Here is a 27187-nt window from a genome sequence, read left to right as displayed (position 1 = left end):
GGCTTACAATTATTATTTTTAATTAGACAGTTCCTTGCCCTTGGGCTTACAATCTAAAAAGACATGACACAAAAGGAGAAGGGAATGTGGTGGGGAAGGGGATCAGGTCCAGCAGTTCTTCTCTCCCTATGAGGCCTGGACCAAGGCAGATGGACTGGAGGGAGGGCTCTTCTTCTTAGTTCAGGCCAGGCCTGATGGAGCTGGCAGGCCTCACTCTCCCTCCAGTTTGACACTCCTTTAATGGCTTTGCTAATTTCAACTAATTTAACTTGTTTAGTTAGCTGAAAAACAGATGGTTGATCAGTTAATTATTCTTTTATCAGCTGTTCGCCTTAATCCAGGGACACAGCAACTGAATGGTGAAAGCTCTGAAATACGTGTGTGGTATTTTTATTTTTTAAAAAACTGGTCTAGGAGAGTGTAAATACAAAATTGCTTTGCACTTGTATCTTTTGTAGATCAGGCTCTGCAGCAACTGGCCCTCCATCCCAATTCTGCTCTTTTCCATTTGCAGGGTACATCTTAGAAAGGAAGAAGAAGAAAAGCTACAGGTGGATGAGGCTGAACTTTGATCTCCTGAAGGACCTGACCTATGAAGCAAAGAGAATGATTGAAGGAGTTGTTTATGAAATGCGGATTTATGCTGTGAATTCTGTGGGTATGTCCCGGCCCAGTCCTGCTTCACAGCCCTTCATGCCAATTGGTGAGTGTCAACAGTGTGTTACTTCTAAAATCTCCAAAAGGAGGAAAAGAGAGACATACAAACACGGGTCTGTTTTCTTTCTCCACCTAAAAGTCCCAATATTTAAGACAGCTGACTGCTTATTCTGTTTTACAACTTCTAACCCTTTTTCTTACACGCACCTTGCAAATGGGAGCAGGGTGGTTCCAATTTCATAAAATTGCTGATGAATTTCTAACTGTTAAAATTAGAAGTGTGAGAAACAAGCTGGGTCTGGATGAGAGAGGGGAACTAATTGACAGCGACCTCCCATTGCCTCTCAGCTTCCCCTGTTCCATTATGGGTGCACATATCATAGTATACCACCCAGTGCTCCATTAATCTGCCCACCCCCATGGAGCTGCAAGGATAGCTTGTTAAGAAAATATCCATGGAATTATTTTCTATAAATAATCGCAGTGACCCTCACCCTGCCGTGTTTCTATCAGTCTCTCAACTAAGGGCAAACTGTGTGAGTCTTGTTGCGAAAGAACCACCTGAGCACCTGAGCTAGAGCAGTAACAGAAATGACTAAAGTAGTGGTTCAACTCACAGAAGATCATAAGCAAGTGGAAGAGCTTTCTGAGGGTGACAGTGAAAAATTACAAGTCCCCACTGATGGACCAGTGGAGGAAAACACATTTCAAGAAGAGAAGATTAACTCTGATCTTCAACCACTACTTGAAAATCAGGTTGTGGAGACAGAAGAAATACAAGAATCCCTGCAGGAAACAACTGAGCTAAAAGGTCCAAGGTTTTCATGGAATAAGAAATTTACTTGTTTAGAAATAATGCTCCAACCTGACAGCTTTGGAGAAGGAGGTGTTGGGTTTGTAACATGCCTTGTGTGGTAATGTTCTCACACTTTTACTCCTCTGGTGTGTGATTTCACTTGGTTTTTAAATTAATGCTTGACTTAAATTAAATGCAGTTATAGGAAAGCAAGTAGGTAAAATGTATTTGATGCAATATCATCAGGGAGGATGCTAACATGAGATTCTTCATCTGTTGTAATCTTTTTGTTAAATGGTGGTGTTAGGCAGTACAGAACATTCTGCATAGCTGAAATGTTTAAAATAATATAAACTATAAGTGTAAATATCAAAGCATTGCTTGTCTTATAATAAGTACACATATGGCATGACAAAACACTACTTCACTTAATGTTTTTTAAACTGTTCCATGCATTTTAAATGGCATCCGTCTAAATGGCAGTTACTGAATATTTGTCAATTCATACAAAGGAAGCTGTTTAGTTTGTTAGGTAAAATGTTTGCGCAGTACGACAAGTTGGTTTTGCATAACAGAATTTAAAGGTCCAGTTCCAAATGTCTTTGAGGAAGGGAAAACCTTAAAGAACAGTAGTAATCATGGCAGTTCTGGTTTAGCTTCACAGGTACTAATGCTTTTTCACATGAGAACCTGGAGATCACCCTGCATTTTCGCAAAATTACCACCTCCAAAATTATTTGTGATTTCTATAGTGAGTAAAATGATATTATTGAGATAGTTTGTATGCATCAAAGAAGCCAGTAGATATTGCTGATGCATACAAACTATCCCAATAATATCTCTTCGTCAGATGGCATAATAAGGCAAGGAACTGTGGCATTCCTAGCTTACTACTTACAGGCAGCATGCTTCTTTCAGCTTTGCCCCATAGCTTGCTTATCTGAACAGGTGTGTTTATGCTAGCCTGGTTTCTTTCTACCCCAACATACTAGAGGTAATGACAGAAAAATTGTGCATTTACTGGGAGACATATAATCTAATAAATGATGGAGAATGATTTAATAAATTATGGAACAAAGTTCACATGCTTTGAGCATGAAAAGTCAGAGCTCTGACATTTCCTTGGCTTATTATGTCATCCATAGCCACACATTATAAACAAACATAAAAATCACCCAGATTATTATTTCTTTTCTTCCTCTACAGACCATATGCACATATTTCCACACTCCGGGTTCCCCAACTGATCCTAGACAGTGGTCCACAAAAAATGATACTTTTTTGTTGTTATTGTTGCATGGATTATAGAAGTGATCTATACACTGTTTATTGGGGGTTTTTTTTTCTAGCATGAAGCTCAGAAGTATGATGTAAATAAATTATAATTAGAATACATTCTAGTACCCATTCTAGTATAATTGTAAAACAAGAAGGATATTTTCTGGGAGGGAGGGAGGGAGGGAAGTAAGTAAGACATTTTGCAAAAGGATAGAGAGCAATCTTATATAATTAGAAAAGCAAATGTATGCATATTATTTTGCCTGTCTTATAATTGGTCTTATGTCTGACATGAATTCATCAAACGGTATCCCTAGCCTTCCAGATACATGTGTGGTGTTCTTTCCTGTTCTGCCCTTAGCTGTTAATTTTTGTGTCACCAGAATTTATTGCAGACAATATATAAGCATGTGTGCTAGTACCATTTCCTCTTATTATATGACATGAAAGAACAGAAAATGCCATATTGTCTGCTTAACTGTCACCATAGCTGGTCATGACTGTGAAGACTGACAACTGCAATCTACATTCTGCATGTTTGTTTAAAAGGTGCAACTAGTGTAGAATGATAAGGGCCATAGGAAACTGCCTTATACTGAGTCTAACCCTTGGACCACCTAGCCCAGTATTGTTAACTCAGTTCTTGCATATTTCAGGTAGTATTCTTTCTCATCCCTATTTGGAGGTCTTTGGTATTACCTAGTGATCTCCCATACAACTATTAATTAAACCAAGCAGAGCATAGCTTCCAGAATCAAACTTCCAATGTGTCTTCCTATCAAGATCTAATCCCACTTCCAGGTGCTGCTATTAATGCAACAAGCCCTATAGGAGCTTCCCTTACAGATGGATTGTTTCTCCCAGTGTAAACCTTCTTCTCCTTAATATCCTCTGTAGGGATGCCATAACCCGGTGGCCCCCGTGACAAACCCGCTTTTGGAGGGCCCGTCACAGTCACTGTCCGGTTTGGCCCCCTGTCCTCAGCTTGGGGCCCGCGCAGCGCCAACCCACCTTCCCCTGCCTCCCCACATGGCTGCGCCACCCACCTCCTCCTCCTCCTCCGTTCGGAAGCAAAGGAGGAGGCAGTGCGTGGGGGGAGGGTGGCGGGGAGGTGGGGAGGGGGCGCGGGTGTGCGCAGGAGGCGCACCTCCTTCTCCTCCTCCTCCGTTCCGAGCCTCCCTTCCTTTCTCCCTCCTTCCTCCCTCCTCCTCCTCTGCCTCTCAGCCCAGGCCCAAGCGGAGGAGGAGGCAGAGGTGCCTGCCTGGGTTGGTGCTCCCTGCGCGCGTGCACGCACCAAGGCAGCAGGCACTGTCAGGCAGCCACCCACCGCCTCCTCCGCCTGGCGCGCCTCCGCGCTGGGCACTTCCTTGGGCCTGGGAGGCGGAGGTAGAGGAGGAGGCTGAGGCGGAGGTGGCTGGCTGCCTGCCTCCTGCCTTGGCGCGCGGGCGGGGGGGAGAGCGCCAAAGCAGCCACCCACCTCCTCCTCCACTTGGGCCTGGGCTGGGAGGGAGAGGAGGAGGGAGGAGGGAAGAAGGAAGGGAGGAGGAGGAGGGAGGAAGGAAGGAAGGAGGGAGGGAGGGAGGAAAGAAGGAGGAAGGAGGAAAGGGGAGGAAGGAGGGAAGAAGGAAGGGAGGAGGAAGGAAGGAGGGAGGAAGGGAGGAGGAGGAAGAAGGAAGGAAGGAGGGAGGAAGGGAGGAGGAGGAGGAAGGAAGGAAGGAAGGAAGGAAGGAAGGAGGAAGGGGGAGGAAGGAAGGACAAGGAGAAAGAAGAGGAGGAGGAGGAGGAGGATAGTGATGATGATGAAATGAGCCAGCTTCTGAGGCAGGACCAATGTAAGTTACTCTCATTTTTACAAACTCATGCACAGTGGGAAAAAAAACAAAGTCCCTTGACCAAGTACACACTTCTGAGAAGAACAGTTGAATCCAAGGGCAAACCCACTTCTTGTTAAACCACCTTGACATATTCAGTGTGAAACCCAAAGAGTTTGGTTATGGAATAAGCCTCTGAAATATGCAAGAGATTGCCATGTTAAGTAAAGCCATGTTCAATGCCCAAATGTGCTGTTTAGAATGGGGGGGTGGCCAGAAAGGGAAAGTCCATTTCTGCCATCTGTCTAGGAATAATGCTCAAATGTCCTCCATTTTGATCATGCCTAAGAAACATTTATATTAACATTTTTTAAAAAATATCAAATTTTTTCGTGTGTCCTCCATTTTTAAAAAATGTGCCCTCCATTTGAAAATGTTGTCCTACATTTGTCCCAGTTTGGAGATCCAGACTTATGGCAACCCTATCTGTGGGGATCCCAATTTGGATTAATAATAATAATATTAATATAAACAACAACAACAACAATAATAATAAAGTTTATTTATATTTCCCACCTCTCCCACGGATCAAGGTGGGATTACATCATTAAAAAATACAATCAATAAAATACTGATACTGAATTCACCAACATTCCTATTAGTTCGCTAAAATAACAATTCAACAATTAGCCAACAATCATAGTCAAGAGTGGGGCAATCGTCATAACTTTTTATATGGAGTCCGGTGGATAAGCCTGCCAGAAGAGATCCGCCTTGAGTGCCTTCTTAAAGGCCTCTAAGGTAGTGATAAGACAGATCTCTTCTGGTAGGCCATTCCATAATTTTGGGACTGTGGCAGTGAACACACTATGTCATTAACCTGGTATTATGATGTTTTAATAAAAACTTCCTAGATGTTCTAAGAGTGCAGGGCAGATTATGTAGGGAGAGGTGTTCCCTCAAGTAACTCGGGCCCAAGCCATGAAGGGCTTTAAAGGTAATAAATAACACTTTATACTGTGCCTGGAAGCTAATTGGCAGCCAGTGAAGAGATTTCAATACTGGTGTTATATGGTCAAACCTAGGTGTCCCGGTGACCAATCTGGTTGCCGCATTTTGAACTAATTGAAGCTTCCAAACTTGGTACAAGGGTAGCCCCAAGTAGAGTGCATTACAGAAATCTAAACGAGAGATTACCACTGCAAGTACCACTGCTTCAAGGTCTTTTTGTTCCAGGTAGGGACGCAGTTGGCGTATCAGCCGAAGGTGATATTTAATGAAAGCATAAAACCGTATTTGTCATAGTCCAGGTTTTGAGGAACATCCTTAAAAATCTAAAATTCACATCATGGTTTCTGTTAACACCTGACTAGTTGTAGTCTGATATGGAGAACAGGCTTTTGCAATAGTTTACACTACATTGCTGGCTCCATAGTTTTAAATTACATTTTGCAATATATATATATATATATGTGTGTGTGTGTGTGTGTGTGTGTGTGTGTAAACTTCATTGCTAGTTTTTAATAAAATGTTTATTACACTATAAGGATTAAACAAATAACTCAAATCTGCTGGGTGTTACATTGTGTTTAGCTCCTCCAAGTGAACCAACACACTTTACAATAGAAGACATTTCTGACACTTCGGTTACCTTGAAATGGAGACCCCCTGAACGTATTGGAGCAGGAGGACTGGATGGTTACAATGTTGAGTATTGCAAGGAAGGATGTGAGTAAACTATCCTTATGTATTATTAACTGTAATTCCATTGAGCTAATGACACTGTCCTCTATTCATAAGTTAGCTGCCTTCACTGAAGAAGGCGGTAGTCTTTGAGTAGACACAAGAGTTGGAAAGTGGCATTGGCACATTCCTAAAAGCAATGCTATGTCTGCCTTCAAATATCTGGGATTGATGATCAGTGTGGTGTTTGGCTTCCTGGCAAACTCAAGCCCCTGAGGTGCTCTTTTTGGTGTGAGCCAAAAGCTACCCCGATCAATGCTTTTATTAAATGATTCTTTTTTGGTGGGTGAGCCAAATCCACTGTTATAACAAGGGTGGATAACACAGCAGATAATTTCGGTTTACAATTCCTTGGGTAGATTAGCCAATGGTGAGAGATTATGGGATGTACAATTCAAAAATACATGAAAGGCCGCAGTTACCCACCCCTGTTTTATTAGGACCAAGCAAAGTGCCAAAAAGGGGACAAGCTTTTGAGAACTATAAGTTTGTCAGGCTAACTGATACAAAAATTAGGGCTGAGGAAAGAAAGTCCAAAATTAAGCTCAGATGTTGTAGCCATGAGGTCTGCAGTTAACTCAGTCCCCCAACAGAAAATGCATACTAAATGACTCTCTACTAGGGCACTGGGTTAAGGAGGCAAATGGGCAATCTGGGTTGCTACACAAAAACAAACAAACAAACAAAAAACCCACTGGCTGTAAGTCATAGATCTTGAAGTTACGCTGTCCATTACTCTGGGCAAAATAAATTGGGATTCTGTTGGCATGAAGCAGAAGCACAGAGAAACATTGTTTTTTTTTTAATTTAAAGCAAAGATGGAGCCTAAATTTTGGGTGAAGCATAATTAATTTTGACAGAACCAGCATACATGAGCTATGAGCTGGAAATTCCTCCTCCAAATCTCAGTTTATCCATGCTCTCTCAGTATGGTCTTGGGCAAACCACTGTCTCTTAGCCTCAGTCTTCTCCTCCTTCACCACTTCTAGATTTTTAACAGGGAGATGAGTGTGCACTGATGCACTTCCATTAGGGCGACAGACACACATTTGTAACATGGATCATCTTATCTGAGTTCAAGAATGTTAAGAGGTATCTGTCCCCTGCCAAATCTCCACTTTGCAGTAGATCCATTTTCAAAAAGCTTGTGCTCATGTTCTCTCCACTCCGCCCCTATCCCAATTTAAATGAACTGCTGAATCTTTTTTTTACATTTATGTCACTTTTAGACTGTATTCTTGAGCACACTTACTAGGGTATGGGCCCCACTCAGTAAAATACTTAAAATTGCACCATTAGATAAAGTTCTATAAATTTCTGCTTGAAAACTATTACCTAGCAGGAGATTTTGTATTTACAGCCACAGAATGGATTCCAGCTCTTCACGGCCCAATTGAGCGTACCTCTGTCCTTATTAAAGATTTGGTCACAGGAGACAAACTTTATTTTCGTGTCACTGCTATAAATCTAGCAGGTATCAGTGAACCAGCAATTACCAAAGAGCCAATTACTATTCGAGAGATCCTACGTAAGTATCTATTGCAAGACAGAATTGATCTCTGAGGCCCTTTCTATTGATATAATCAATTAAGAATTGGCTGGAGAATCTGGGGATAACACTAAATTACAGGTTGAGTATCCCTTATCTGGAAATCCAAAAGTCAGACTACTCCAAAATTGTCCACATGGGTGGCTGAGATAGTGACACCTTTGTTTTCTGATGGTTGAATGTACACAAATTTTGTTTCATTTACAAAAGTATTAAAAATATTGTGTATAAAATTACCTTGGGGCTACATGTATAAGGTGTATAGGAAACATACATTAATTTCATGTTTAGACTTAGATCCCATCTCCAAGATAATATGCAAATATTCCAAAATTCAAAAAAAAGATCTGAAATATTTCTGGTCCCAAGCATTTTGAATAAGGAATACTCAACCTCCATTAGAAAAGACAGGGCATATTCCTTCTCATTGAACTACACAATTGATGATGATGATGATGATGATGATGATGATGATGATGATGATGATATTTATTTCTTACTCGCCTCTCCCTAACTCCATTGCTGCAGATTGCAACTAGTTCACACTGTCAGTGTGTTCATAGTTGCTGTGGCTAATTAATTGCCTGAATATCTAAATACCTTAACGTTATACAATAGAATAGATATGAACACATTTAGTTCATGATTATGGAAATACTGGAAGAATACTGTTGACAGGTTGGGCACTGGTGTCCACAGTTTCTACAACAGAATCAAGTGTGTTTATCAGATTTTTCAATTTTATAACAGAAAGGCAATCAGTAACACTTTTTGTTGTAGAGGAAAGCTTTAAACATATAATGAACACACTTGTTCTTGCCGTGATCAAGTTAATGAAGGGAAGTGCAAACATACTGGTTTGGGAGCACTCCCTACCACACGTTCCTTCATTAGCATGACCTCTTGTACTCTCTTCTGCCCTTCTCCTTAACCCCACCTCCCTGCCAATGCCCTACCCTGCATGCCTTTTGTGTGTGTATTAATGCAGTTCCAGAGTTGTGTTAACTCTGTGGTTTTACATTCAGTGTCTTAAACCCTGTGGGTTTTTGTTTTGTTTTTTTAAAAAACAGCTGTTCTGGAATAGCAAAGGGGTTGGGAAACAGGGGAGAGGAAGAGACACTGACACCACGTGACTGCATAGTCCCAGAACTATTACAGTATAATTTACTGCACTTGTGGACTACCATGATTAGAAGCCTATTGATGGGGTTTCCCCATCAATGGCAAGGTATGGGCTAACCACAATTGGAGGACATGGCAGCAACAAGAGGGAGACAGCATCATGTACAATGCGCCCTTGTTTTACGCAGGGGATCCATTCCGGACTCCCCCACGTAAAGCAAATATTGCCTATGCTTGAGCCCCATTTAAATGAACAGGGCTTGTGCAAGCGGTGGCATGTGCGTGCCATAGGCACGCATCCCATTAATCCCTATGGGACACACCACCCCTTCTCCCCGCGCAGCTTTTAGCGTATGCTGAAAGCCGCATAAAGCGCACCCGCATATGAAGTGGGCGCACTGTAATAGGTATCGCCTAAGGCACTATTATCCAACTTTTATGGCAGTTTAAAAGTTGCATGTGATAAAGTCCAATGTATTGGGTGTGACCCAAAGCTCTTCTTGCCACATGTCATTCTTCCTCTTCCAAGTGTACCTTCAGTTCCTGCATTATTGTAAAGCATAACATCTCTCTGTGTCTCGGGAGGCTTTTTAGTACATAAGAAACAACTAGTTAAAAGTTTAGCTTGGATGGTTTCATTGCCAGCCCTTCCTCTTTTCCAGATTTCCAGGATGAGCTAGGAGAACTCTTCTCCTTTTGAATTCAGACAATGTAGGCAAAGGCAAAGACACACCTAGGAATGTTAGTGATGAAGGAATTCCAATTATTTAACCCTGTGATCATTCAAAGGATAGTACAGCTAATCAAATAGTTGGGACAAAAATACACTTAGATAGAATCCATTATTTTCTTCCCCTCAGACTGACAATTTCTTCCAGAGCTTGGAAAAGTTATTGACTGGACTACAATTCCCAGTATCTTCCAATCAATATGCAACCAGAAGTTAAGCTGTTTTGCCTTTCCTACCTGATTTAATCATGGTGTGAAGGGCAGGGCCTCCATCTTGACCAAGGACCCCTCAGGTCCAGATGTCAAAACCTCCCACATCACTTTGTTATAATTCTATAAAAGAGTGGAAAGGTATATGTATTATATGGCTTGCCATTAACTAACAGAACTTTGGTTGTGATGTACAGTAATCTAGCATCCACAAGCTTGATTTTTAACTCTGCATAGTTCTTTCATTTATTTGGATTTTCTTATTCAAAATAATTCTCCTATATCCCGAAGAATCTGTGTTTTTATTTCTGAGGTTTCACTTTTCTTGCTTGGTGCACATTGTCTAGGGTAGGGAGGCCAAGACTGCTGCCGTCTGGACAGCCATCATCTATGTCATTAATCATCACCTTGTCTACAGTCCAGAAAGTCCAAGCGGTCTAATTCAGTTGGCCAGAGCCCAAAGAGATGGTACAACTGATATAACTGCTAAATCCTCCATCCCAGTCTGGAGTTATCAAATACACTTTGGACAGGGTTCCACTAATAGCAGGATGACCCAGAGCAATATTATCACACAATATTCAAGTGGTGAGAACTCCAGGAGTGGAGTGCTGCACCAGCCTTCTGTAATATTTGCACTTACTTACAAATCTACATAGGTAAAAATTCATAGCTTAAACCACTTGAACACTTGAATATTCCATGCCAATCTTTTCCAGATCTCCAGTCTGAGTCTCACCTTGCCCCTCCACCTCATTCTGTTTCTGTCTCCAGTGTGACTCATATTCTTCAAGTACTAAATATTTCAATAATTACACTAAATTGAGAATCCAATAACATCCAAACAATGATACCTTTATTGGGCCAACCAAAATGCACAATTACATGTTGCAAGCTTTTGAAGTCACACTGGCCTCTTCGTCAGGTAAACAGGAGAAAGAAATTGAAGATGTTAGTCATAGGCCTGCATTTTCTGTTTTTTGTCTTAGTTCAGATGGTAGGGAGGGCTGTCTGCAGGTCATTGGTCACTAGTAGATTTTCAAAATCAAGGAAGTTTAATGTCCATTTGCAATTCAAAGAAGATATTTCCATGAAATTGAGCATGTCTCCTTCCTTTGTGAAGCCACAGGCTCCTATATAGATAGAGAACACTGAATTGAGAAGGTAGAATTGCATTCTGTTGCTGAACGTGCCTAGCAAAATGGTAACAGATTTCATGCCAAATTTCTTATGCCTTAAATGTTCCAAACATATTCTCATAAATATGTTGTCACATTTTTTTCCTAAATAGAGCATACCTGGTTGTTTGAAGTTACTTTTATTTAATAATTTACTACCAATTTTTCATCCATAGAGCATCCTAAAATCTGGCTGCCACGCAATCTCAGACAAACACTAATGAAGAAAGTGGGTGATACGATCAACATTGTAATTCCTTTCCAGGTATGGAGTTACATCTGTCTGAATATATTACAAACTCTTCTCTCCATTCCAGCTATTCTCAGTCAGCCTGAATGTTCCACAGTTTTCTGAAATTCCTGGGAGCATACTTGTTCACCTGCAGGGCAGCTTTGTACGCTGCAGGCATATGTAAAATTGTGTGTCCATTCAAGTGCATGAATCAGTGACTGTACACTTCAAATATGCATGGCTATATACACTGAAAGGCATACCCATGGTTATAGAGACTTGATGCTGGATGTTTCTGTAATTATTTAAATTTCAGACTAATTGCATCTCAGAACCAGTAATCAATTTTAAGGCTTGTTCAGACAATCAAAGGTTGTGCATTTATTTTACAGGAGTTAAATTATTTTTCTAAAGCTAGTGCTCGAGTATGGAGCCAACATGGTGTAATGGTTTCAGTACTGGACTAGTAACCTGGATATCAGAAACCCACTGGCTGACCTTGGGCAAGTCACACTCTCTCAACCTAAGACGAAGTAATGTCAAATAAATCTTCCAAATAAATCTTGCCAAAAACAAACTTTCTAATCTAATGTTGCCATTAATCAGAGTTGACTCGAAGGCACATAGCAGCAAATGCATCAGAGGCTAACTATGGGGGGATACAGATGGGCAGAAAGGAGTGCCGAGGCACCACCCCTTTCTGCCCCGGATCGTTGCCGCGGCAACCGCATGAATGTGGCAATGTTCCACTCCCAAAAGGAGCCACGAAATGCAGCTCCTTTCTGCACCGCTGCCAAGGCACCATTAGCGCCCTGGAGCAGTGCAGTGACATCTCTTGCGTGCCACGCCGTTTTGATGTGGCGCACAAGGCACATTATCGGCACGCATGCCATGTGAATGTGTGCGCACCAAAATGGTGCTGGGAGAGTGCGGCGTGTGTGGACGGTCCGCTCTCCCGATCCCTTATTTTGGCCCCAGGCCAGCGGTTTGTGGTGGTCTGTACTGGGCCTATGTATTCACAGCACACAAATGACAGCATTTTGACAATGGAAAAATGCAAGCCCTCTCTTCCCATCCCCAGTAAGCAATGTTGTTGTTACTCCTATTTGGAAATTTCTTGTGGGAATACCATTTTTATATGGTACTTATGATATAATGAAGGAGCAACACTACTTCACTACAGTAAATATTATTTTTAATTCATTCCCCAAGTCAATTTTTCAGATGCCTCCCAACATATAATATTAGGCCTCAGTCCAACTTTGGCTACATTCATCTTGTCTCCTGCAACACCAACTGGTCTTGGGTAGGATGAGCATTGCAGTTTTGTTGCCAAAGACACTCAGATAGGATTCTGAATCCATTGTACACATGGAAGATCACAGTGGGATGCAAATATTCCTTGCTGATTCAGAAAGGTGATGGTGGCTATAGAAACATCCAAGTCAATGCAATTCTGCCATATCAATTTAGCTTCATTTGATTGTGTAGAAACATTATTTAGTGAATGGAGTCCGGCAGAGTTTATGTAGCTCCATACATTAAAATTATACAATGCAGAGGTAAGCAAGACAACTCATTTCTCCCACAGCAGTGGATGTCCTAAGCATTTCATGAATGTGATGCTACTTTTTAATGCAGCACTTTAAAAGCTATATAGTATATCCTTTTTCCTCCTAGTATGCTCCCTGGGTTGTTATTGACTATGTGGTAATGACCTTACAGCAGATAGAATTGATGTCTGGCATCCTGTTCGCATATTACGATAGCATAAGTCAAATTTACACCATTGCAACTCACTTTTTTGGTCATTGTGGAGGTCAGAATTCTGCTCCAACAATGCAGTGACTGCTGATCAACTCATTCTCTGGCAATATGGAAATGCCCTTGTTGGGGATGAGCTGCATAGTTTACAAGGTGTGTTTGAAGTTGGAGTATCAGGAGATGTAACTACAGAGATATAGCTACATGATATGTGTACATCTCCTGATGCAAGGTTTCAGCCAAGATTTTTAAAGGACTCCTTTTGCACATGTTGCTGTAGTTAACAGTTAATGCCTGTTCATCTTAGGGTTGCAACTGAAACTCAGAGCTGCAACTAGAATTTCATTTAGCAGAATAGCTAGGGGAGGTGTGATAGGGACACGGCTGCTGTTGGCGTACAGCCCAGTCCCTTCTCTTGCTCAGTTGCTGACTTGCTGGATAGCTTGGTGCCATGGAACCCTTTCAGTGCCATGGGACACTTTCAGATGTTGATCCCTAAGCTGTTGTTGTGTGGGCCTTCAAGTCATTTCCAGCTTATGGAGACCCTAAGGTGAACCTGTCACAGGATTTCCATGGGAAAATGTATTCAGAGGGGGGTTGCCTTTGCTGTCCTCTGAGGCTGAGAGAGTGTGGCTTGCCCAACATCACAGTGGGTTTCCATGGCCAAGCACAGATTCGAACCCTGGTTTCCAGAGTTGTCATCCTGCGCTCAAACTACTACACTGTGCTGGCTCTCTCTTTTTTAATCTTCCTTAGATAGAAATTCAGTATCAGCAAATTTCACAGCTAGCAAAAAAGCAATTGTTATCTTATCTCACAGCTTCGTGCCTTAATTTTAACTGTCATATGAAAGAACAGCTAAGCTGCATAGGGAAATGGACAATTTCATTGTCCAAAAGGTGGAAGAGGCAACAAGGGGGTCAGCTATTTTGGATCTGATCCTAACCAACAGGGATGACCTAGTTAATGGAGTGCAAGTGGTGGGATCCTTAAGTGAGAGTGATCATGTACTCCTGGAGTTTGTTATACAGTGGAAAGGCATAGTCAGACACGCATTCTAGACTTTAGGAGAGTTGATTTCAGTAAACTTAAGAGAAATACTGGGGGTGATCCTATGGTCAGGAATACTAAAAGAGAAGGGAGTTCAGGTCAGATACAAGTTTCTCAAAAGGGAGATACTGAAGGTACAATTTCAAACAGTTCCAATGAGGAAGAAAAATGGGAGATGTCTCAAGAAACCAGGATGGATGACTAAGGAACTTTCAACCGAGCTAATTTTTAAACGGAACATGTATAAGAAATGGAAAAATGGGGAAATCACCAAAGAGGAATTTAAACAAATAGCGAGTATGTGTAGGGGTAAAGTCAGAAAAGCTAAAACCCAGAATGAACTCAGGCTTGCTAGAGAGGTTAAGAACAATAAAAAGGGCTTTTTTGGATATGTCCACAGCAAAAGGAAGAAAAAGGGAAATAGTAGGGTCACTGCGTGGAGCAGATGGCAAAATGCTAACAGGGAACAGAGAAAAGGCAGAATTACTCAACACTTTCTTTGCTTCAATCTTCTCAGAAAAGGCAAAGGGTGCTCAACTTGAGGATAAAGGAGCAGAGGACAGAACAGGGGAATTTCAGCACAGAATAAGTAAAGAAATAGTACAGAAATAACTGGTTAATCTAAATGAATATAAGTCTCCAGGACCAGATGAACTACATCCAAAAATATTAAAAGTGTAATATCTGAGCCATTGACAATAATCTTTGAGAACTCCTGGAGAACAGGAGAAGTGCCAGCAGACTGGAGGAGGGCAAATGTTGTCACCATCTTCAAAAAGGGGAAAAAAGAAGATCCCAACAATTATTGTCCAGTTAGTCTGACATCAATACCAGGAAAGATTCTGGAGCAGATCATTAAACTGAGAGTCTGTGAACATCTAGATGGCAATTCCATAATCACAAAAAGTCAACATGGGTTTCAGAGAAAGAAGTCGTGCCAGACAAACCTAATCTTTTTTTATATATAAAATTATCAGCTTGGTAGATGAAGGGAATGCTGTGGATATAGTACAGGGGTAGGCAACCTTTTTGAGCCGGGGGCCGGGTTGCTGTCCCTCGGACAACTGGGGGGCCGAAGCAGTGGGGTGGAGCTTCCACCCTCCGGGGGTGGGGCCATGTGCTGGGGGTGGAGCTTCCACCCTCCAGGGGTGGGGCCGCATGCTCTGCCCCTGGAGTAATAATAATAATAATAATAATAATAATAATAATAACACTAACAGTTACTAGCATGGAAACTACTAAAATGCAATTCAGAATAGAAGGGAGAAAGCATGCACCACTGTCTCAACCCAGAAAAGCATAAGGAGCTGAAAGGAGTTTTTGCAAAGAGACCACCAAGGGCAAGTAAATAATAATAATACTAACAAGTTACTAGCATGGAAACTACTAAAATGCAATTCAGAATAGAAGGCTAACCCCCCTCCCCTAAAGAAGCAACCAACCTCTCTCTGGCTTGCTCTTGCTCTTGCTGGCCGGCTGGCTCCTCCTTCTCCTCCTCCTCCTTTCCCTGGTCTTCTATTCATAAGGAGGAGGAGGGCAGAGGGCAAGGTGGAGCCCGCTGCAGCCCTGTTGGAGTGCTCCAGGGGCTGCACCGGGCCTCCTAGATGGGCACCGCCATTTTGTTTTTCAAAATGGCGGCCGAAGTCTCGCATGACCTTTGCCATCCTGAGGTCACGCAAGACTTCGGTCGCCATTTTGAAAAACAAAATGGTGGCCGGAGCGGCGCGAAAACGGGGGCAATCGGCAGCAGGGCTGCGCAGGGGCTGGTGGGAAGGCCTTGGTGGGCCAGATCCGGCCTGCGGGCCGCAGGTTGCCGACCACTGATATAATATATCTTGATTTCAGTAAGGCCTTTGACAGGGTTCCCCATGACATTCTTGCAAACAAGCTAGTGAAATGCGGGCTAGACAAGGTAATATGTGGTATGCTGTTTCCTGCATGGAAGAATGGCAAATATGTTATGCTGGAAGGGTGTTAAAAAGGGAGAGCTGAAGAAGAGACAAGGGTTGCTGTTGTTGTTGTGTAGAATAAGATGATTAACCCAACATGTGTCTCTAATTTTAAGTCCTTCTATTTTCATTCCACAGGGTAAACCTAGACCTAAAGTTATCTGGACAAAGGACGGCCAGCCACTAGACTCCAAGGAGGTGGCAATTCGAAACAGCAACACAGACAGTATCCTATTTATCCGAAAGGCTGAGCGCCACCATTCTGGAACCTATGCAGTTGAGGTGCAGATAGAAAACATGACTGATAAAGTCTCAATTACCATGCAGATCATGGGTAAGAAACTGCAGGGTTGAAGGTGTTCTACATTTATGCATTATCACTTTACTGTGGAGAAGGAAAGACCATGCCTATAACTATGTGTGTTCAGGGCAGGATTGGTAATTAATTTCTGCCTACTTTGTTATGATGTGCCTTCAAGTCATTTCTGATCCTGAGGTGAAATTATCACAGGGGTTTTCTTGGGAAATTTTTTTTCAGAGGGGGTATGTTTTTACCTTCCTCTAAGGCTGAAAGAGTGTGACTTGCCCAAGGTCACCCAGTGGGTTTCCTTGATAGGTGACCCCATCAAAGGGTCTTCTTGGAGAGATTTAGGTGGAGAGGAGTTTTGCAATTGCCTTCTTCTGGATATAGCCTGTAGAACATGGTGTTTCCTAGTGGTATCTTTTCCAAGTCCTAATTAGGCCTGACCCTGTTTATCTTCTGAGATCAGACAGGATCTGGTGTCTTCTACACACTGTTAAACTATCAGTGAAAACAAATGCTGATAATGTAAAACCCTGCTTAGTTTGGATACACCTCCTCCTACTCCATCCCACATTTCAGTCAGCTTCTTGGGCAGCAAGGGACTCAAGGGATGCAGCTGGCAAATTAGGCAGCAATAAAATACTAATACCAACATATAAAAGCCACTTCAACCCAATTAAACAGTCTCCATCAGAAAGGAGCAATTGGTAATTGAAGCAGCTCACCTCAACAGTCCAGATTATAATAAGTTTTCCAGAGCCACCTGGTTTCTGAAATTTTTAAAGGCCTATTTCATTTGTGTCAATGAATAAGCAATAAGCAGTTCTTGATATTATAGACTATCCCATTCTCATAACAGTCCTGAACAATATGAGCAGATTATTAAGAGTTTTCCCAGATGTTTTGTCAAAGTACACATGTTGTGACACTGGAGGTCGCATGATGGGAACCCTCAGGGTCCATTTCCATCATGAAAAGCAACCCAGGGGCAGGAGCCCGATTTTGACTGGAGTCACAGGGGAATGGATTTATAACATGTTGACCTTGCTCTGTATTTCCAGTTGAAACTAGGCACCCCTGCAAATGCTTTTGCTGTCAAAACAGGTACTGGGATTTATAGCAAAAACCACATGTAGCCTGTAGTTGTAGGCAATTTCCACTAATTAAAGTCTGAGAAAGCTGCAAGCTTGGTGCTAATAAATGCTAGCTTTGCAAGCACATGAAGGATGTATTCATTAATCCCCAGAGAGGATTTATAATGCCCAGTCACTTGTGGGGCTTATAGCTGTCAAAGTATCAACTGGAATCCTTAAGCCAGGCTTGGTAGACTCTGGTGTTGGCTGCAGATGTTATTCAAAATTTTAATGCAACCAGATTTCAATGTTTCTAGCAAAAAGAGGACATATGAAAGAAATTATTCCATTGTCTCAGACACAGATTCTGAAGTCTAAGAATCCAACCTGACATTCTCAGGGGCAATTAGCAAATTAGTTGCTGATCATTTAAAGGCTCTGCTAGACAGTTGACCTTCTCTGACAGGTGTTCAGTTAAAGAAGGATAAATGGATGCATCCAGTAGACACACAACTGCTGCCTCTTTTGGATACACATATAAATGAAGGATGATAATAGGCTGGATTGAACACCTTAGTATCCAATGCATTTTTAAAAAATGTGAAGCTGACAGGGATGGGGCAGGCTAAAGCACACATTGAAAACACTCCCACTTAGAATGTCAGTTCTAACAATTAGTATTCACATTCATCTGCAAATGACAGTGCATGGCCAGAAGAATGGGAATAAGTAATAGAGTGCTATTTGTGGAAATGGCAATCTCCATTATGCCATTTAGATGGCAATAGATAGCGAGGCTTTATATCTGTCTGTATATATCTGAAGTATGCTAGCTTTGTCTTGCTTGTCTTGCTAGAGTCAGGTTTCCCCACTGGTGGGAGCTTATCACATGGATATTTAAATCAATTTACCTCAATCTGGTTTAACCCTTAATTCAGGTGGCATCCTGATATTATCATAAGGCTTTTAGCTCCACTTTTGCCACCTGAATACATCCCAGGCCCATCCCTGCTTCCAGGAGGGCTCCAGTGGCCATTTTCTCAAGCAGGAAAACCCCTGGATCTGAAAAGAGCAGGGAGAGGCCAGGGATGTATTTGGGTGGAAAAATTAGAGCCAAAAACCTTGTGATTATATCAGGATGCCACCCCGAATTAAGGGTTAAACCAGATTGAGGTAAACTGGTTTAAATATCCATGCGATTCTCTGGACGAGGCTGTCAGAAGTTGTAGCACAACCCATCTGGGACATACAGGTAGAGATCTAAATCTTTGCTTAGTTGATTCTCACAGAAAAGAATGAATCATTTCAAAAAATTTATCCTTGCTGGACAACAATGTGGGAATTTTTGTGCATTCTGTAATGATTTTTCACATTTTGAAACTTTTCAGTGAAAAATTCATTTGTGCAAAAAAAAAAATCTGAGTTCCACAAAAATGTAGAAACTGAGGCTTGGGGATTTATGAGTCTGACTCAAACTTATAATAAATACAATTACTAATCTATTTGATTCATTCTTTGTGCTTCCACTAAAGTTCTTCTGTACAGCTCCTGTTTCTGTCCACTGCTGCTGATCTAAACCACCCCTGGCAAACTGATTTCTAGAATTTGAAAGTTTCAACAGATGCTTTGAGCATTTCTATTAGCTGAAAAAGCAAACTAAAAATTATTAGATAGACATCTGACCATAATTAAAATCAGAAATGGGAAAAGTGTGGCATGCACAACCCTGCCAAAGATAATGAGTGGTGAATCTCAGTAGTGCCCAGTGGTTTTGAATGACTGGTTTCTTTCTATAGATAGACCTAGTCCTCCTCAGAATGTAAAGATTGTGGATGTGTGGGGATTCAATGTTGCACTGGAATGGAAACCACCACAGGATGATGGCAATGCTCAGATCACGGGATACACAGTCCAAAAGGCAGATAAGAAAACAATGGTAAGGGTAACAGACTGATTGAGCATGGATGGCAAAATTAGACTTCTAAAGTGTAACATCATGTATGCAAGAAAATTAGGGTTTTCCATAACTTTATAATTTACAACTTGTGCTTTGTTTGAGGGTTCATAGAATATACAAAAAGAGAATAAATTAGATGTTGCACCTGGAGTATTTATCTGTGAAAGTCTTTTATGACAATGATATCACGAACAGAACATGAGAAGCTATCCCCCTCTTATTTATTATATCTGACAGGGATTCTTCTGCACTTCCTCAGAAAATAGAAATATGTATTTTAAAATGTATCATAGCAACCAATATGCCACTAACGTAGGGATGGTAAACTGTGACAGTGCAGTAGCTTTTGGCTTGCATTTTCTATTTTAGTCAACATAACTAATGGTGAGCAATTGTGGGAGATGTAATCCAAAACCACTTAAATGATCACCATCGCCCACCTGTGTTGTAAGAAGGATTATTATTAAAAACTAAATAGGAACAAATCTAGCTTCTCAGCCCATCTCTGTAATAAGAAACTTTTCCTAGATTGCTCCCATTGGCCTGGACAGTACTTCCCATGCTTGTGTCAATCAACACCTTTCTGCATTCTGCATAGTGTTCCAAATTAAGCATATCATTGTGTGTGACCTTTGTAAGATCTCCCAATTTTCTGAGGCTGGCTTATCTAATTTCAGGAATGGTATACTGTTTTTGATCATTATCGGCGCACCAATTGTGTAGTGTCAGAGTTGATCATGGGAAATGAATATTATTTCCGGATCTTCAGTGAAAATAATTGCGGATTGAGTGAAAATGCTGGAACCACCAAAAATTCTGCTTATATTAAGAAAACAGGTAATGAAGAGGTGATGGTTCTGGTGCTGATGCTGATTTTATTCATTTATATGCCACCTTTTGCACAATACTGGGATTCAAGGGGGCTTACAAAATATTAAAATCAATATAGATTAAAAAACATCCCAAACATTGGTATATTTAACATTAATCTTGTCTGTGACTATAAACAAAAAAAGCTGTATGTCAGAGAGTTGATATTTTATGGTAATGCACAAAGCTCCTAGGCCAGAACTTGCTAGCAGTTATACTTTTTCTATAGCGTTGCAAAGTGGTGGTGGGGAAAAGCAAACAAAATCTCCCAAGCAGCCTCTGATGCCATATTTCTTTCACAGCAACTACCCTTGCAGCCTTTTCCTTTCCACCACAATCTATACTAGTGTGGGGAAGCCAGTGTACTGCTGTCAGTGTGGCTATAATCTCAATTTACATTCAAAGTTCTAAATGGCTTCAGGACTAGCTTAAAGGACTTGCTTCTCCCCATAGGCACTTCCCTGAGTATTAAAGTCTTCTGAAGGGATCTTCCTCTGTGTTCTATCAGTGAAATCAATACGGCCCTCCGTATGCACAGATTTTTTTTTATCCACAGATTCAAGTATCCATGGCTTGAAAATATTTTTAAAATATATAAATTCCAAAAAGGAAGCCTTAATTTTGCCATTTTATACAAAGGACACAATTTTACTATGCCATTGTATTTAATGGGACCTGAACATCCATGGATTTATGCTCTACCAGCCAAACCCAGCAGATGAGGGCCCACTGCATACTGGAAGATTCTGGATTGCACTAGTAGAGCATAAATCTTCTCCAGGTGTAGGCCCACTCCCTCCCCACCTCCTGTGCTCTTCACTTACTATTTTGCAGCTAGGATGCCATTTAGAGGCCACTAGAAGATAGGGACAGCCAGGCAGCATCCAGCTGTGTTCCTGAAGCTGGATGCACAGGGATGACATCATCTCCCTATCAGGTATAGGAAGATTATTCATCCTACAGTATCTACTCATAGGAACACAGCCAGGTGCACATAAAATAGGCATACTTCAGTATCAAGCATTCTACACTTCAGCACAGGGGTGACTGACTTTGACAGATCCAGTCACTAATGTCTCCCCAAGGAATCATTGCAGCTCATCCATCCCTGTGTCACTAGCAACCAACATTAGAACTCAGACCTCAGCATCCTTTTAGTATCAAGCATGGGCTTTCAGTGTGTGCATGTCCAGTTTGGATGGGGTGCCAGGCGCACATCTCTAAAACCCTGCATCCTGTCAAGAACCTTGGCTGCCATGCCCTGCTGCTATGGTGGAGGGGAAAGGAGAGAGGCTGCCTGGCATTGGGGACAACCTCTTGTGCCTGCTGCAGTTTGTGAGAGAGGAAGAGGAAAGAGGTATTCATTCCACTGCCTGCCTCTCTAGTACATTGCACCAGGGACAAGAGACAGTGCCCGCTGTTCAGTAGCTCCCCTCCATGGCATTTTAGTGACCTTAGCAGCAGCCCCATAAAACTTGGCAGCTGCCTAGGAGTAAGTGACACAAACACAGAGCTTTAACACTCTATGCAGGCCAGGCAGGACCTCAGCGGTAGTGTCTGGATGTTGGTTTTCTCGCTTACAGAACTGGATTTTGAGCTTTTGGACCTAAACAATTCACTAGAGGCTGCATGCCTCTGTTAAACCAACAAATCACATCTACTAGTTTTAAAGTTGGAGGGCAGTGTAGGGCCATAAAAAACACTGGGAGGAATAAACAGCCCATGTCTTGTTGACCCTTGTTGTAGAACGACCAAGCATGGCCAAGACAACTACAGGGTCAGTTTTAAATAGCCAAGGTCAGCAGGGGCTGTGAAAGCTCTTAGACATGCTCTTTTCATAATGGCTTCAGTGCTTTTGATTTTTGCCACATGTAAACGGCCCTACTTCACTCTCGGTTGAAAAAGTAAACAGGATGAAAACCAGCACCATGAGGTTGGGAAGGAGTCAGGGGGAGCTCTGGGGAGAGGGAATACTGTTGTGTTAGAAAAGATAAAGAGTAGAAGTATTTCCAGAGAAGGAGGAAAAGAGAGGTGGAGTGGGCTAAAAGGAGTAGAGAGGGGCTGGGGTTTCCTTTCATTCCAGCGTCTCTTTCATGCATGAAATTTCTTGGGCTTTTTGCTATTTATGAATAATGGCAACTATTGAATCCCTTACAGAAGAATATAGTATCCAGTGTGTGTGTGTGTACTATATAGTATATAGTGTGTTTGTATGTGTGTATTTTAAACCAAAGCATAGGTAGAAGAGAAGATGGTTGTATTTATCAATGAGGCATAAATTATAATAATAAATTTTTATTTATATACCGCCCTGTGGCGAACCAATCCGGGCGGTTTACAACATTAAAATAACATACAGCATAAAAACAATATATTTCCCTCCCCCCTTAAAAAGTTATTAAACAACATATCTAATTTAAAACCACAATAACTAGTTAAAATAACAATAAATTAAACAAAATAATACCAACCAATAAACCACTGCAACTTCAATTCTAAAGAAAAGGGGCTTTGGAGACATTACTGAGGAGGGGGGGAAATCTTGAGATCCTGAGGCCGGGATATTTCAATCTGGGAAGGCCTGCCTGAAGAGATCCGTCTTGACAGCCTTTTTGAAGCTGTCCAAAGATGTTAATTGACGGATCTCATCCGGCAGGCCGTTCCAGAGCCTGGGGGCGACAACAGAGAAAGCCCTCCGGGAGGTCGCCGTAAGCCTCGATTTTTGAGGCTGCAACAAGTTCCTCCCAGAGGACCGGAGAGCGCGGGGAGGATTGTATGGGAGGAGGCGGTCTCTGAGATAGCTTGGACCCAAGCCATTTAGGGCTTTAAAGGTAATAACCAACACCTTGTACTGGGCCCGGAAACCAATAGGCAGCCAGTGGAGGGCATGTCAACATTATTGCTATCCTAGTTCTTAATCTTTCAATATTAAGCAGATAATTAGTTCTTTAAAACCATATACTGTATAAGATTAACAAAGCGCACTTCTTACCTGTTCATACTATAGGCACAGTTTACAAGCCACCCAAGTACAAAGAGCATGACTTCTCTGAAGCACCGAAATTTACTCACCCTCTCTCCGATCGTTCTGTGGTTGCTGGGTATAATGCTACACTCAGCTGTGCTGTAAGAGGAACCCCAAAGGTATACACTAACTCCATTTTCTCAGTGTGTCCTAAGCAAAGGGAAAGAGGGAACTACCAGACCTCTAAGGTAGACATTTTTTCCCCTACTAATTGAATAGGCTGTATAAGACATATAATAAATTATAGGCTTGTTACAATACTAGGAAGAAGCTTATAGGTATTTCACTTCTGGGATCTTTCCCTGCTATACAATTATACTATTATAGCACTGTGATTTCTGGGGTTGGCAGTTTAAGGAAGGGCATTTAGAAACCTCAGACAGAAAACTCTAGCACCTCACCAAACCACAAACCCCAGGATTCCATAGGATGGTGCCATGGCATCTAAGGAGATTATTGCATTAGCTTCACTGCTGGGATATATCAAGATGTAACTTTCTTAAGGTAAAACCTATTGCATTCACCCATTGCTGGGCAGTATGGAGCCCCTATATAACCCGGGTGTCTCCTGGCTTGTCACACACGTTTTCAAGAATGGGAAAATCCCATTCTTGAAAAGCTGCGAGAGAAGCCCGGGTTGCATATGAGCTGCATACTGCCCAGCGATGGGTGAATGGAATAAGATCCACTTTAAGAAAGTTACATCCCAGGTCTATCTCAGAAATCAAGCTAATACAGTAATCTCCTAAAGTGGAACCACAGAGCTATCTATAATTGTATAGTGGGAAAGGGTCCTTACTTAGTGGAGAAGCCAGTAGAGACAGTGTTGCAGTCTTAAGAAAATAATTTGGCTAAGTACTGCTTGATCAAGGAGGTGGAGGAGGTTTGCATAGTTTGGATAAGGAGGAGAGCATGACCGCTGGGAGATGGAGGGGGATGTTGGGAGGAAATGGAAGGACTGCAGGATCAGCAGACATGTGGCATGTGGGTGAATACAGCAAACGTGGAAGTACTGTAACCTCTGAGAACACCAAGAAAACGCACATGGGAAGAGGAGAATTTGAGCAAAGACAGACACCCCCCCCACATACACACACACTTTTGTTTGAGAGTGGTGTAACATGCCAACTAGATGATAGAGGTCTTGGCATTTAAACATTCCTCAAGGAAAAGGTGTTGAGATTAAACACGCAAAACTAGACTTTTCAAAACTGTGCTGCTAGTAAAGTCATTCACTTTTTATAACAACATTTCTTAATGTAGTATGGGAATTAGCTACAACTTCTTGGAGATGACTCACATCTTCCTCAACCCTTTTCTTTTTCATTATTATTTTCATATACTCAGCCCAAAATTTTCTGGTACAAAAACAAAGTGGACCTTTCTGCAGACCCCAAATACCGCATGTTCAGTAAGCACGGCGTGTTGACTTTGGAAATTCGAAAGCCTAGCCCATTTGATGGAGGTGTTTACACCTGCAAAGCTATGAATGAAAGTGGTGAAGCTGAAATAGAGTGCCGCCTGGATGTTAGAGGTAAGGAGAAAGATCCCATGAATCCAGTTGTTTTCTATAAACAAAACAAAAAGCAAAACATTGTGTGTCCATGTCCAGTTTGGATGAGGGGGACCGTTTTGTTTATGGATACTAACATCTGATCTGCACAAACAGAAGTATTCCATTCATACAGACTTCTTCTTACACATCAAAAAATCACTGTTGCCTAAGGGTGGATGTCAGGACACAGTATGTCACGTAGCAGAGAGGAAAGAAATAATTCACATACTTTATTACAAGCATGGCATGGCTGGCCAGCGACTGTGATATAGCATTGCCACCTGCTTAAACCCATTTTTGCAACTGCCAAACTCATATATTCTTTGAGAAGCTCAAATTCAGCACACAGTCCTCAGGATCATGGATGCTGTAGTGAATGTTGTTAGTATGAAATTACTGTATTATGTTGCAGCAGTATCTCCTTGGTATTTCTCATTGCTTTTAAAATATTTTGCTTCCTACAGTGCCACAGTAGACTTCTGAACTACCGATTGTCAGCAAGTCCAGGTACAGAGGCAAGTAATTCTGCAGAAATAATATGGGACAGCAGTTGGTTCTGAAGCAGATGGATGGGAAAAGATAACACAAGATTAGAAATGACAAAAACAAAGACAGCACAAGATTGGCCCCTCACAAACTACCACTGCTTAATTCTTGTGTCAGAAACACAGTCTATGCCACTGACATAGGTTGACTCCCCCTCCAAAGTGAGACCTAGTAGAATGAAGCGATAGAATAATGTGTACTAACTTAGGGCCCCAACAGACAGGCCAAAATAAAGCTGTTTTGGGTCACTTTGAAGGGGTGCTGTTTAAATGACACATGTATCTTAAGAGGTCCAAAGCTGTGCCAAAGCTGCGTTCCGGTCCTTAGGACTGGAGTGTGGCTTTGGCATGGCTTCTGGCCTCTTAGGACGCATGCATCATTTAAACAGCATACCTCCAAAGTGAGCCAAAGCAGCTTTATTTTGGCCTGTCTGCTCAAGCCCATAGATTGCCAGTGGGGTGCCACTTTTTTAATGTTTACATTTTTGGAAAAGAGAAAGAACACTTCCCTCCAAGTGGAAAATCCCTTCAGTAGGAACAGTGCTTGGAGTGAAAGTTTCTCCTTAAGGAATTAGCATCCTGGCTGTAGAGACTTTTTGTAGGAGGATTCCCTACCTGCCATATGAAATGGCACAGCCCTCTCCTACCACTTTATTTGGTTTGTCTTGGGCTTTTAAGTTTTGACATTATGAGGGAAACAATGTCAATGTGAGAAGCAATTGAGCCTCTTGCCCCATCTTTTCTTCCAAATTGGCATTCCATCCATTTGCTTGTTAGCTGCATTAAAATATGGCTTTCACGTTGGAAAAATTAACTATTTGCTGTATTCATTATACAATTAGTGAAACAGCCAGCATACTTGCTTGTGACACACTAACACTCTGACTCTGTCATTTGTCTTCCAGATAATCATGGAATCATAACTGAAACGCAAAAGAGAATGGAGAAATGATACACATGGTTAAATTAAGTCCCTGACTGCCTTTTAAAGGGATATTTTAAAGTATAGACTGTGGATTATAATCTTGCGAAATAACCCCCACTTTATATATTTAAAAAATCCACCCCACCCCTAAAAACTTCCTTTCACAGAGACCTTGATCTAGACCACACCTGGTTCAAGCTTTCATCCCAATGGATGACATACTTTTTTTTTTTTTGCATACAGTTAAGAATTCAGGCTGATGCTCTTATGGACAAAACACAGTGTATCATTTTAAGGAGTGGGTGAACTGCAGGGAGGCACTCCTCTAGTAAAATCATTAGTTCATCACCATGATAATAGGAGCATCAACATTCTCCAAGATGCTGCATATAATATGTGAAGTAAAAGATTAAATAGTTAATTCTAGACACAGTTACTAGGGAGTAGGTTTCATTGAATGTAGTAGGGCTTACTTTGGAATAAATGTGCATGGAATTGCTAAGGATGCATTCTGTATATATATTCCTGGCAGAAAACTTCACTATGTTTGGTAGGGTTTACTTCTGATTAAACATATACGAAATTGCATGGTTAAGTGATCACACCTTTACCGCTCACAATCCTAATATGAGCAGTTCAGTTCATATGGTGAACTGAAAAGTTATTCTTGCTAATTATCCATCTACTGCTTTCCAATTTGTTTTGGGTTTTTCTCCTCCTTCTTCTATAAAGGATTCAATTATTATATGTGAGCATCAGGCATTCAGGAGGTGGGGAGGAAAGGTACCCCTTCTGACACTCAAAATGTTGTACACTGAAAAGTATAGTTAACACATTGAGCAAACAATATTAATAATGCTAGAAA

At 41.6% G+C, this 27187-nt stretch overlaps 1 protein-coding gene across 2 annotated transcripts in view; it reads left to right on the top strand.

Moving 5' to 3' along the window:
• Positions 1-27181, top strand: part of MYBPC3 (myosin binding protein C3) — a 110582-nt gene extending 83401 nt beyond the window's left edge. The window contains exons 24-34 of one of the 2 annotated variants that reach the window (XM_042446640.1): positions 515-703; positions 6136-6270; positions 7646-7813; positions 11250-11338; positions 16207-16402; positions 19242-19381; positions 20080-20239; positions 23280-23416; positions 24645-24831; positions 25317-25359; positions 26303-27181. In XM_042446640.1, coding sequence (XP_042302574.1) covers positions 515-703; positions 6136-6270; positions 7646-7813; positions 11250-11338; positions 16207-16402; positions 19242-19381; positions 20080-20239; positions 23280-23416; positions 24645-24831; positions 25317-25327 — 1412 coding nt within the window. In that variant the 3' untranslated portion in view covers positions 25328-25359; positions 26303-27181. Of the gene's footprint in view, positions 1-514; positions 704-6135; positions 6271-7645; positions 7814-11249; positions 11339-16206; positions 16403-19241; positions 19382-20079; positions 20240-23279; positions 23417-24644; positions 24832-25316; positions 25368-26302 lie in introns of both variants that reach the window. The other variant, XM_042446639.1, reaches the window with a different exon arrangement.
• The last annotated feature ends 6 nt before the right edge of the window (positions 27182-27187 follow it).

Source organism: Sceloporus undulatus, chromosome 1, assembly GCF_019175285.1.
Source record: "Sceloporus undulatus isolate JIND9_A2432 ecotype Alabama chromosome 1, SceUnd_v1.1, whole genome shotgun sequence".
NCBI classification, from domain to species: domain Eukaryota; kingdom Metazoa; phylum Chordata; class Lepidosauria; order Squamata; family Phrynosomatidae; genus Sceloporus; species Sceloporus undulatus.
The sequence above is the reverse complement of the archived record's forward strand: the minus strand, read 5'-3'. Positions and strand labels throughout refer to the sequence as shown.